This window comes from Peromyscus californicus, unplaced genomic scaffold (genome assembly GCF_007827085.1).
Source record: "Peromyscus californicus insignis strain IS unplaced genomic scaffold, ASM782708v3 Scaffold_20__1_contigs__length_68692818, whole genome shotgun sequence".
Lineage (NCBI taxonomy): Eukaryota > Metazoa > Chordata > Mammalia > Rodentia > Cricetidae > Peromyscus > Peromyscus californicus.
Genome location: NW_026294503.1, coordinates 58,147,977 through 58,161,735, shown reverse-complemented (window position 1 = coordinate 58,161,735; position 13,759 = coordinate 58,147,977). Strand labels below are relative to the sequence as shown.

The 13,759-nt window shown below is 39.8% G+C and overlaps 1 protein-coding gene across 10 annotated transcripts in view; it reads right to left on the bottom strand.

Annotated features, from left to right (window-relative positions):
• The window catches only part of Pphln1 (periphilin 1), a 109,659-nt gene that overhangs the window by 25,861 nt on the left and 70,039 nt on the right, over positions 1–13,759 (bottom strand). For all 10 annotated transcript variants that reach the window (XM_052748725.1, XM_052748723.1, XM_052748718.1 and 7 more), the window contains one exon: positions 7,985–8,125. In XM_052748725.1, the coding sequence (XP_052604685.1) occupies positions 7,985–8,125 (141 nt within the window). The remainder of the gene's footprint in view (positions 1–7,984; positions 8,126–13,759) is intronic.

The following is a 13,759-nucleotide window of genomic DNA, read 5'->3' as shown; positions in this document are numbered from 1 at the left end:
CATAAAGAGGAAAAATAAGGGAACAGTTTATGGTTTTAAGAAGGGGAAAGCAGAGCAGAAAATTCCAAGGAAGAAATTATTTTTTAAAAAAATTATTTATTTGTACATTACATAATTTTTGTTTTGCCTACATGTCTGTGTGAGGGTGTCAGATCCCCTGGAGCTGGAGTTTCAGAGAGTTGTGAGCTGCCATGTGTGTGGGTACTGGGAACTGAACCCAGTCCTTTGGAAGAGCAGCCAGCCAGTGCTCTTAACCACGGAGCCATCTCCCCAGCCCCAGAAGAAATCATTTTTAATGTTATATGTTATATTGAGATAAAGAACACTGAGAAAAAGAAAAAGCCAAACATAAAAGATGAAAACAAGATCACAGTTACCCAGAATAAGCAGGGTTTTTCATAATAAAATTTTAAATTTTGAAAAATTATGAATGAGAGGAGGGAAAAGAGGACAGAGAGGAAACAAGGTGGGAAACAAAAGAACAAGCCTTAATGGTAGACGGCTAAGGCCCTCCTGGGCTCCACAGAGAGCAAAGAGCAGAAGGCACAGAGGCAAGGGGTCCAAGCCCTGACACAAACCTGTGCTGGCTATAAAATATTCCTAAGAAGGAATCCAAGAGTAACCATCACCTCAGAGCTACAAAGAAACAGGCAAGTATTACTTAACACTGGCACATGTGTTGGGATTTCCAATACAGGGAGGGTGTTCCGAGACAGGTTGTCAATCTTGCTACGGAACCAGTACTTACTTAACTATATTTAACAAATGTGGAAAGGGACTCGTACAGCATTAATTGAAAGCAGTGGCAACTAGACTGTACTTTATGAATGTCCTTAACATTTTATCTAGCAACAAGTAAAACTGCTGATTTAAAACTAACAGAACTTACTTAGTATTAGAAGAGCAATTTGCACCACCAGACGAAGTCTTCACAGAACCCTGAACAGTGCTGGCACTTGGCCTGATCCTACTGGGACACTCCTCCTAAACAGACTTCTCTGCACCCCCTTGGGGCAGCATCCCCAAGGGTAAGGTCTAGAATGGACTCCTAATACCTTGTACCCTTTTATAGTATGGTTCGTATAACTATTTGGAATTTAGACTTTTTTTTTAACCCAAAAAAAGCCATTAAGCTTATTATGGACTTATGCCAGGTATAACTATTGAAACGTTAAAGGCTGAGAGACTTAATTCTGATACTTCCAGTATGACAGATTATCTCATATCAAGTTAACTCTTTCTCTCCCAGGTCCTCAAATGTGCTATACAGTAAAGGATGACCTTGGATTTCAGGGCCTCCTGCCTCTACTTTCTGAGTGCTCAGACTACAGGCATGAACAACCACATCAGGTTTATGATGTGCTGGGCAATCAAACCCGGCACCCCATGCATGCTAGCTAACTGTCAACTTGGTTACATCACCAGCCCCAGCTCCTTCTCTTCAAATGAAAACTTTACCCCACACTACTTCAGCAGTAAGTTCCAGTAGTAACACCACAAACGGGATTTATCTGGTAAACTATACATTTCAAAATCTTCAAACTTTGGCCAAAATTAATTATTTTTAATTATTTTAGAAATATAATTTTTCCCCCAGAGGCAAATCTTGGGGGAAAGCAGAGCAGAAAATTCCAAGGAAGAAATTATTTTTTAAAAAATTTTTTTACTAAATATATATGCAAAGTCTGAAGAAGTGGCTGGTAATGGGTTGTTAAATACAACTGGGTAGACTTGATGGCTAGACATGATAATACTGAGGGAGAACTGTACTTTTAAGAACACTTGTAACTTGTCTGATAACAAGGAAAAACAGAGAATGTTTGTTATGTGAAGTAGTCTAAATGCTTCCCTCATACATATAACAATAGATAGAGCTTCCTCTATTTGAAAACGATTTCATTTTAAATTATCACAAACTAAAAAAGCGGATTCTTTTCAGTGTCCACAGCTCTCATTCACATTTCCAGGACAACTGCCTAACTTTATTAATGAATTTAGGAAAAGAAGGAGCAGGAGCTAGTCAGAGTGCTGGGCCTCAGCAGGCTGTTGACAGGATTTCATTTTCGTATAGGATACCTTTATGTGTCTAAGAGGGTTAACAATTAGAACAACAAGCAACAGACAGAACAAAGGACTGCACACATAGCTCACCAGCAGTGTGCTTGCTCAGCCCAATGCTGTGGATACCACTCTGTATAAATAAAACACTGATTGACCAGTAGCCAGGCAAGAGGTATAGGTGGGATAAGCAGAGAAGAGAATTCTGGGAACAGGAAAGCTGAGTGAGAGAGACACTGCAAGCCACTGCCATGACAAGTGAGATGTAAGATACCGGTAAGCCACAAACCACGTGGCAACTTATACACTAATAGAAATGGGTTAATTTAAGATATAAGAACAGCTAGCAAGCCGGGCGGTGGTGGCGCACGCCTTTAATCCCAGCACTCGGGAGGCAGAGCCAGGCGGATCTCTGTGAGTTCGAGGCCAGCCTGGACTACCAAGTGAGTTCCAGGAAAGGTGCAAAGCTACACAGAGAAACCCTGTCTTGAAAAACCCAAAAAAAAAAAAAAGAACAGCTAGCAAGAAGCCTGAGCCATTAGGCCAAACAGTTTAAATTATATAAGCATCTGTATGTTTATTTTATAAGTGGGCTATTGGACTGCCAGGGCTTGGTAGGACCCGGAGAGAAAACTCCAGCTACTCTACAATAAAACAAACACACCAGGTTCATAGACAAAAAGAACATCAAATATGATTTAAATAGGAAGAGTCAAAGATTATCTAGTCCAACCTTTGCAGAAAAGCTAATAAAAAGCCCCATTAAAAACGGTTAAATTGTGGAATTTAAAGCAAACGAAAAATTGATACATGTATCAATCTAGTTTTGGAGTACAATAATATTTACCTATCAGCTAATGCCTAGGCCAAAACCAAAATGATTTCAAAATTCACTTGATGTTTCTAAGGCAGTTGGAGCTCCTGCATAGTTATGACCTACAGTGATATAACACATACCAGAGCTGTGACTAACAGATAGTGCCTGGCTTCAATGAGAACACATGTGTGTTTGGGTGTGTGTTACATGTATGTATGTATGTATGTATGTATGTATATATGTAGAGCTAGGTATTATAGTCTGAGGCGTTTCAAGTTGAAATCAGAACAGCCAATTCCCTTCATCAAATGCTATGGAGTTCACTCTACTTTTTACAGTCAAGAACAGCATAGTAACCCTTCTTAAGATGTTCCGACCCTCCAGCTGGGTGGTGGTGGTGGTGGTGGTGGTGCATGCCTTTAAATCCTAGCACTTGGGAGGCAGAGGCAGCAGAACTCTGAGTTCTAGGCCAGCCTGGTCTACTGAGTGAGTTCCAGAATAGCCAGGGCTATACAGAGAAACCTTATCTTGGAAAAAAAAAAAGTTGCTACCCTCACCATATTCAACTAGATATTATCAAACAAATACACGATAATCCAATTTTAAGTAGGCAAATAAACGCCAAGATTACTGCTAGTCTTCCCAGGACTTGGCCATTATCTGAAATTTTCTCTCTGGGACCCTGAAGATACTTTGTCCACAGTCAGGAGGAAGCAGTTTAGAGAAAAGTATGCCCACATTGCCACGAGCTGGGGGGTGTGGGTGGTTTTTGGTTATTTGATGGGTTATAGATACTCGTTATCATTCAGGGGAACATAGAATATTGATACAAATTCAAAGTTATGTTTGTTACACTGGATATATGTTTTTATTCTTGTTTAAAAAATTTTTGTATATTGATAAAAATTTAAGGTTACTTTTGTTACAAAATATTGTATGTATGTTTCTATTTTTGTTTTAAGTATTGTGCCTATGCAGTTCATTTGGAAATATAGGATAAAGTTCTAGTTTTTTTTTTTTTTTTTTTTTTTTTTTAAAGATATATTTATTTATTTTGTATACAGCATGTATGACCAGAAGAGGGCACCAGATCTCATTACAGATGGTTGTGAGCCACCATGTGGTTGCTGGGAGTTGAACTCAGGACCTCTGGAAGAGCAGTCAGTGCTCTTAACCTCTGAGCCATCTCTCCAGCCCAAGTTCTAGTTTTTGAAAGCTATTATTATAAACTATATAGGATAGTCAGGAAACATAGGTCAGTAATCATTTATAACAAATTTGTAGACATGTTTTCTAAGTTAAATAGATATATTTTAGATAGATGGTCTCCAAATACTTCAAAGACCTATAGAATATGGCATTTAAAATGTTTTGTTAAAGTTTTTCACGTCAATGAGACACATCTGCTTCTGGCAGCACCAATTTACTTCAGAGAATATGAGCATTGAAGAAACTCATTATGGAGTTTGCTTTCATTGTGGCAAGGTTAGCCACTGGGCAAAGAAACTGCTTTTGCCTTTGACTGCTGACAATGTGCTGTGCAGACTGGACATCTGGGCTATACAGGAAAAAGACTGTTGAACTTTGCCAAAACAAGGCAAAGCAATTCTTCACAATTTCTGCTTCACAGAAGAGTGTGCCAGATACTCTGGGCCTGTAGGCTGAAGACTGATGCCCCAACATTGCAAAGAAACTTTGGGTGACTGTCTAGGCAGCCAAATGATCTGTTGTTAAGTAATAGTATATCCTTCTGGGTCTTTGATGGAGCTGAAGACTAAATAGTTATACTTGTAGTTTTCCTTAGTTATGATAAAAAGCAAATTATATATAAAACTTTGGAATCACTAAGATGGATGGATGGTGGAATGCTTTCTCTGAATTTGCTAAATGTAAATGGACTGAATATTGTAAATTAATTCTTACTCAAAACCCAGGAACTAAGGAGACCTCATATGGTTCATTTCTTTAGTCATTTCAAATACTGAAGAGCATATACAGCTGTTTGCTCACTATCTTTTTATATCACACATATTCATACCAGCATACATCAGCTATGCTGAACCACCAAGCATGTAACAAAATGGAGAAAGGGAAAAGCTCAGAGGCAAAAGGTAGACAGGGTAATTTAAGTAAAGAAAAGCTGACAAGAAACAAGCCAAGCTAAGGCTGGGCATTTATAAGTAAGAATAAGCCTCCATGTGTGATTTATTTGGGAGCTGGGTGGCAGGACCCTCAAAAGAGCCAAAGAGCTAAAAGCGCCAAAAAACCCAACAGCAGACAAAGAGCAAGAATAGGTGCCAGAGCATAAGGAAGCCAAATGTGCTGGGGTGCTGTGGGATGGTCTGTACGTCAAATGCTCTGATTGGTCAATAAATAAAACACTGATTGGCCAGTGGCCAGGCAGGAAGTATAGGCGGGACTAACAGAGAGGAGAATTGAGAGAACAGGAAGGTGGGAGGAGACACTGTCAGTCGCTGCCATGACAAGCAGCATGTGAAGACGCCAGTAAGCCACGAGCCACGTGGCAAGGTATAGATTTATAGAAATGGGTTAATTTAAGATATAGGAACAGTTAGCAAGAAGCCTGCCATGGTCATACAGTTTGTAAGCAATATAAGTCTCTGTGTTTACTTGGCTGGGTTTGAGCGGCTGTGGGACTGGCGGGTGACAGAGATTTGTCCTGACTGTGGGCCAGGCAGGAAAACTCTAGCTACACTGGGGTAAGAAGGCAGTCCCTACCTAACACAGAATGTTGAATAGAAGTGGGATGTTTGAAACTGTTCATTTCTAGAAATACAGCATATCTTGGACAGAAATGAATGTCTTCTGGATAGAGAATTTACACTAGTGCTCTACCATATTTAATTCTAATCTGAATCTTGTATTAAAAAAAAAATCACCAGCACCCTTAACGCTAATAAAATTCTCAAATGCCCAGGGATGACAAGGTCACAATCCATCAAAAGAATATGTCCCTGCACTGAGGTGATTCTGCTACACTCTACCCCATGTGCCTGCCTTTAAACTTCAAGAACTGCTACACTGTGGCCACTATGAAATTCTGAAGTGGAATTTTTATTTAAACTATAATATTGCCTGAATGAAAAAACCTGGGGTTTCAAAACCCAAGGGGAGCTGAAGAGACATTTCAGCAGCTGGTCCTCTTCCAGAGGACCTGGGTTCAATTTCAGCATTTACATGGTGGCTCACAATTGTCTGAAACTCTAGTTCTAGGGATTTGATGCCCTCTTCTGGCTCTGATGGCACCAGGCATGCATGTGGTACATAGACATACATGAAGGCAAAACACTCATACACATAAAATAATTGCTATTATTCATTAAAAAAATTTTTAAACAATCCATGTACATGAAAAATATAAAGAGGAATTACTGAACACCAATGTAGCGACCATCTTGTTTTTACAGACCTTCATGACTTTCTATGCATTGATGTTTACTCCTTAAATTGGAAAAAAATTCCTGAAAATTATTTCCTTTATTTAAAAATTAATAATAAATTTTTATACATACGTGTATTATCATGTGCTAGATTCCTGAATTTGGGGAGATTCTGGTCTTACTTCTTCCCCAGGTGTGAAACCAAACTCTCTAATGGAAGGAGAAAGTCCCACACAGCTTCTATTTTATACCACCCTATTACTTTTTCAAGGCAGGGTCTCATGATGTACTTCAGGCTTATCAAATTACTTTTCTCCTGCTATTGATCCACAGTTCATGCGTTTCCACTAGTTTGGCTAGCTGTCTCTGTACTTTTTCCAATCATGGTCTCGATATCCCTTGCTCATAGAATCCCTCCTCTCTCTTATTGATTGGACTCCTGGAGCTCGGCCTGGGACCAGGCTGTGAATCTCTCTCTGAATCTGCTTCCATCAGTCACTGGATGAGGGTTCTATGACAGTTAGGGTATTCAGTCATCCCATTACCAGAGTAGGCCAGCTCAGGCACCCTCTCAACTATTGTCATTAGTCTATGGTAGAGTCATTCTTGTGGATTCCTGGGAACCTCCCTAGCAATCTGCTTCTCCCTATTCCCATGGTGTCTTCATTTAGCATGGTATCTCTTTCCTTGCTCTCCCACTCTGTTCCCATTCCAGCTTGAACCTCCCGCTCACCTAAGCTCTCATCCCCTGTCCCTTGCCCTTTATTATCCCCCCTCACTTCCAGTTTGCTCATGTAGATCTCATCCATTTCTCCATCACTGGGTGATCCATGCGTCCTTCCTAGGGTCCCCCTTACTGGCTAGCCTCCCTGGAGCTGTGGGTTGCAGTCTGGTTATCCTTTGCTTTATATCTAGTATCCACTTATGAGTACACCAGTTACATTCTTAAGAGAACTTGTCTTTAATGGCACTCACTTTTAATCCCAGCACTCAATAGACAGAGAAAGGAGGATCTCTGTGAGATTGAGGCCAGGTTGGTCTACAGAGCGAGATCCATGACAGCCGAGGTTACACAGAGAAACCCTGTCTTGAAAAAAAACAAAATAAAAAGCTACAACTTAGGGGATAGGGTGGTTAAGACCACTAGCTGCTCTTTCAGAGGACCTGGTTTCAATTCTAAGCACCCAAACAGCAGCTTATAACTACCTGTAACTCCAGTTCCAGGAGATCCAACACCCTCTTCAGACCTTTGAGGGCACCAGGCACACATGTGGTACACAGACATACATACAAAATACTCATACAAAAGCACATAAAATAAAATTTAACCTATCTTAAAAAGAAAGAGAGCTACAACTTAGGAAGAAAAGAGGACATTAAACCATTCACCCTTTTAAATAACACCTTGACCAAACACTGTTAGGAATGAAGCCTAAGTGAGGTTGATGGTGACATAAGGCACCTCTGATCTTCAGTGACTCCGGAACCACTCAAAGGTCACTGTCAGGGTTATGACTTTATCCATCAGTCAACCAAAAAATACTTTTCTGAGTCTGCCACACATGACTCACTGCTGTAGGTGGTAGGTATACACCACTGAGCAGAACAAAATCGCCACCTGAATTTTGGAGTTACAAGAGGAAAAGAGGAACCCATATATGACTTCAGTGCAAACCCGGAGCTGGTCTACTGAAGACTGCGTTCTTACCTGCTCGATCTCTTTGGTTTTTGATGCAATTGCTTTCGAGCGACTGCTAAGCTGGCTGTCTTCATATAGTTCTGTGCCGTCTGTTGTGTTGGACTCGGGTTCTTCTGTCGGGTCCATAAATAAGGGTGCCGCAGAACCCGTCTTGAAAACAGAGGAAGTCCTTAGTTATTTTCTTAAAGGACAGAGTATTAGAGACAGCATATGTGGTCACTAAGAGAAGATTATACTTAAAAGTGCTGTTTAATTTAAAAAAGAAAATACATCCCGTCATGATACACAAGGAACATATGTAATGAAGGCTAGAGGATATGATTGCTACTTTTCTGAATTTTTGATGAGACTAACTAAGCCTTACAACATTCTAAAATATGATAAATATACTAAATACAGAATAAGAAACAGCTAAAATGTTTTTGTCCTATGGTTAATCCTTAAACAATCTATTCATGGAATATGGATCACTTAAGAAAAAATGCAAACATAAGTGAGAGCCCAAGCACGTATAAAGGATCACAGTAAAAGAAGGCATGGGAACAAATTCCACCTCACAAGCTGAACACTTTGCTCCTTTACTCAAAAGCTTCAGAAAGGGTGTGACAACACAGCAATATTAGTTCTGTTTTTCAATCCAATAGTGAGCAATTAACCCCAAACACTGACGGTGACTGCCGTCACCAATAGACAGGTCATCCAGACAAAATTTAAAGAGATAAACATTGGAATTAAATGAGATCATAAATCATGAACATGCCACTCAAACACTAAATACCCATTCTCAGCAGCCTATGGAAATTTTTCCTAAATTGACCACATGTTAGGACACAAAACAAATCCCAACAAATTTAGAAAAAGTGAAATAACAACCTGCATTCCATCTGACCAGAATGGAATAAAGGTTGATATCAACAGCTGCTCTCTTCCAAAGCACCTGAGTTCAATTTCTAGAATCCACATGACAATTCATGACCATCTGTAACCAGTTCCAGGGGAACCAACACCTTGTGCACAGGCATACATACAGGCAAAACCCACCCATACACAAAAAAACATTAATTAAGTTTTAAAATTCAGGGCTAAAAGTTGTCAGGAGTTTGGAAGTACATGAGTGAGATATGGGAAGTGTATATAATCATACTACATTGTAATGCATGGAATTCTCGAATAAAAAATGAATAAGAAAATAAAACCAGGAACAGGGAGGATAAGGGAGAATAATATAGTAATGGGGTATAAATATGATCAGAGAATCTTAATGAAACTCATTATCTCATATAAATAATATGTACTAATAAAAATTCTTCTTTCACCCCTTTAAAAAAAATCAATTGCTGATGTTAATGAGACACACAGGAAAGGAATCAAATGAAGAGCTGGTTCTATGAAACAAATCAGTGACAACTGCTTAGCCAGATTAAACAAGAGAAGAAAGGAAAACCCAAATCAGTAAAATTAGAACTGAAAAGGGAAGCGTAACAATGAATCCCTATGAAATCAAGAAAATCACAAGGATATACTTTTTAAACTCTATTACATTAGCGGCTGGAGAGATGGCTCAAGGGTTAAGAGCCCTGAGTGCTCTTGGAGAAAACCTGGGTCCAATTCTTAGCATTCACATGGCAGTTATTGTCTATAACTCCAATCCCAAGGGATCCAACACCCACTTCTGGCCTCTGCTGACACCACGCACATACACTCAGACAAAAACTGATACACATAAATACATACAAAATAAATAAATAAAATAAACCTCTATTATATTAAACTGGAAAATCTAAAAGAAATGCATAAATTTCTAGATGCATACAGCATACCAAAATTAAACAAAGATAAAATAAATAGCTAAAGTGGATCCATTACCAGCAATGGGATTGGAGAAGTAATAAAAACCCTCCCAACTAAGAAAGGTCCATGACCAGATATGCTCACCCCAGAATTCTATCAGAAGAACAGTAATACTACCTAAATTATTCCATAAAATAGAGGGGGATGGGACTGGAGAGATGGCTCAGCAATTAAGAGCACTGACTGCTCTTCAAGAGGTCATGAGTTCAGTTCCCAGCACCCACATGACAGCTAACAACTGTCTGTAACTACAAGATCTGACACCCTTATACAGACATGCATACAGGCAGAACACCAATGTACATTTAAAAAAAAAATTACAATTAAAAAAAAATAGAGGGGAAAAAAAGAAGTCTTCCAAACTGTTATGAAGCCAATATTACCTGACACTAAAGCCAAAGACAACAACAACAATAAAAAAAAAAAAAAAAAAAGGGAAAAAAACTAGACTGATCTCCCTGATGAACACATGCAAAATTCTCAATAAAATATTGGCAAACTGAACTTAAGATTATATCAAAAAAATTATTTATCATGACCAAGCTGGCTTCAATCAAGAGATGTGGGGATGGTTCAAATTATGCAAATTAATAAACATTGTTCATCAAAGAAGTATACTCTAACACAGAAATAACATGATCATCTCATTAAATGCATCCTTTCCAGATGAAAGTCTTGGGCACTTTACAGATAGAGCATACCTCTAACATAACAGAAAGAGAGACTGTGTAAACAAATCTATAGCCATACACATGATGTTACATGAAAAAAACCTCAGGGTTCCATGAAGATCAGGAACGAGGCAAGGGTGTCCCCTGAGTCCACTAGTATTCAAGGGAGAGCAGTGAGACAAGTGAGGAGCTAAGAGACACAAACAGAAACAGAAATCAAATTACCCTTATCTGCAGACTGTATAATTCTGTATATGAAACCCTAAAGACTATTGCAGTTTGCTTTCCGTGATGTGGAAATAAACACCATTATCATTCCTTTTGGAGAGAGGAAAAAGGTTTATTTGACCTACAAATTCTGAAGCAGTCCAGCACTGAGGGAAGCCCAGGCAGAAACTAAACCAGAGGCCATGGTAGAACACTGCTGTCTGGGTGCTCAGCCTGTCTTCTTTGGGGTCACACTGCCTGAAGTGAACTGGGCCTTCCCACATCAATTAATCAATAAAATGCCCTGCAGGCTTATATATGTCTATGTGCCTGCTTGTCTGTCTGAGCACTATGTCTGTGCAGAACCCAAGGAGGCCAGAAAAGAACATCAACCAGAGTTACAGATGCTTGTGAGCTACCATATGGGTGCTAGGAACCCAACATGAGTAAATGCTCTTTACCAATGAGCCAGCTCTCCAGCTGCACCCCCGACCAGATTCTTACTGTTGACAAATACTTGCAGCAAAGTAACAGGATAAAAAACATCTGAAACCTTGAAACTTATAGGTCGGTTGGTTGTTTTCAACCTTCCTAATGCTGCCACTCTTTAATACAGTTCCTCACGTTGTGGTGACCCCAACCATAAAATTATTTTCATTGCTACCCTATAAATGTAATTTCACTGCTGTTATGAACTGTAATGTAAATATCTGTGTTTTCTGATGGTCTTAGGCGACTCCCGTGAAAATGTTGTTTGACCCCTGCCCCAAAGGGGTCATGACCCACAGGTTGCGAACAGCTGTGCTAGAGAAAAAAGTGGGGAATACATGGTAACAAACAGGCCCAGGTGACGTTTTTCTGAAGAGGTAGTACACGAAACGAGGCCAACTGACAAACGAAATCTCATGAACGAAACACTTCTGTACATCAAAGGAAACTGTCGAGTGAGTGAAGAGGAAGCCCACAGAATGGGGGAGAAATCTTTGGCAGCTATACATATAAAAGAGGTTGAGTGTCTAGAATACACAAAGAACTCAAAAACCTAAACCTAAAGGAAGCAACTCAATTTTAACTGAACAGACTGTGGAACTGAACAGAAAGTTCTCAAAAGAAATCCAAATGGCTAGTAAACACTTATGGCAAGAAATGTTGGTGTAGATGTGGGGAAATGGGAATTCTTATACACTGTTGATGGGAGTGTAAACAAATAGGCACTTCATAAGTTGATCTGCAGCTTTCTCAAAAAAAAAAAAAAGAAAAGAAAAGAAAAGAAAAGCCCCCCCACCCCCCGCCAACAAAAACTAGAAACCGAACTCCCAGATGTAGCTCTCCTGGATATGAACCAGGGGACTTTATATCTTGTTACAGAGATAGATAGTTGTGCATCCATGTTCATTGTCACTCTGTTCACAACAGCTAAGAATCAGAATAAACCTAGATGCCCATCTACTCATAAATAAATAAATAATAAAAATGTGGTAGAGAGACACAACTGAACCTTACTCAATTGTGAAGAAAAGCAAAATAATGAAATGTTCAGGTAATGGAACTTGAAAAACAATTATACCAAGGTCACCCAAGTGCCAGAAGACAAACACTACCACATGTTCTCTCGTACATACGGGCCTTAGCTTCAAATCCTTTGCTTTGTGTGCTTAACCTGGAATACATGTGACAGCCAGGAAACTGAGAAATAGGCCATTGGTGTACATTTAGGGATAGGGGATAGAAGACAGGTGAAATGAAAAGGGGGGTGCATGCAAGCAGAGGAGTGGATGATAGGGGCAGAGCAATAGGGGGTGGAGGGGGAACCAAGATGAAGGGTGCAATGAGAAGCCACATGGCAGCCAATGACACAGTAAGCTACGTAAAAAACTTGAGGAGAGTAGAATGCATGGGGTATGAAAAATGAGGGGAGGAGTTATCAGGAGCTGAAGGTTTAAACCAGGAGAAGAAAAGGGGGTGGGATAAGGAGTAGGTTAACCCAAAATAAGGATGTATGAAGACTCCCACTAGTTTGTAAACTAACTAAAACCGAAAAGCTAAAGAAAGGAGGTTGAACAGACAATGCTGCTCCCAGAAGACAGGAGTTATTACATAAAATTTCAGTGCTGGCACAGGTCATAAACACCCCCCCCCCCCAAGCTATTGGTCAGGAAGGCCTCAGAGATGTTCAAAACATACCATAATGAGATGGTTAGACCTGATTACTGAAGACACCATATACTGGTTGTAGGACGTAGAGAAATACATCTTGAATTGATCAGAAAACTCATTCACAGAGCTAAAGATGCTAGGCTGCCTGTTGGGAGCTGACATCAGTAGTCTTGCTGAGCAACGGATCTTGCATAGTACAATGCCAACCTATTGGGCAGTATGTGCCCAAGGGCACAATATGGCAAGTCTGAATACGGGTACAATTACTCCCTGACTAGATGCAGGAATGTTCTACAGCAATGAATCCACACCTTACATAACAAACAAAGGCAAAATCCATTCTTGGTAAGTCATAGGCCCAGGGGTAACCTATTAATGTTGTATGGCAAAACAGTCTTGTTTTCAAAGTGCCTTCTAAGAATGTGTTTATACCCACAGATTTGTGCTGTTCCTAATCTTGATGAAGAACCATATTGCAGTGGGTAGTGGTTAAGGCAGAAATTAATACCTGCCCAAAATGCTGAGAATAAGCAACTGTGAGTGCTCAGGAAACATCTCTGAGATGGAATAGAAAGAAGATAAGAGACAGAGGATGAGAAGTAAGGCTTGAAATGCTGTCTTCTGGACATGATGACTTGGCTGTTACACACGTGGACTCACAGCAGCTGTGATTACCTGAATAAGACCTACAAAGATCAAGACAGTCAAAATTCCATCAGGGACAGAAGAGAGGAGCAAAAGGTCCCATCCCTACAAGAGTTGATATTGGAAGCAAACAAACAAACAAAGAATGCAGAGGCAGGCAGTTTCTGTGAGTTCGAGGCCAGCCTTGTCTGAGTGAATTCTAGGACAGGCTCCAAAGCTACACAAAGAAACCCTGTCCAAAACAAAAACAAAA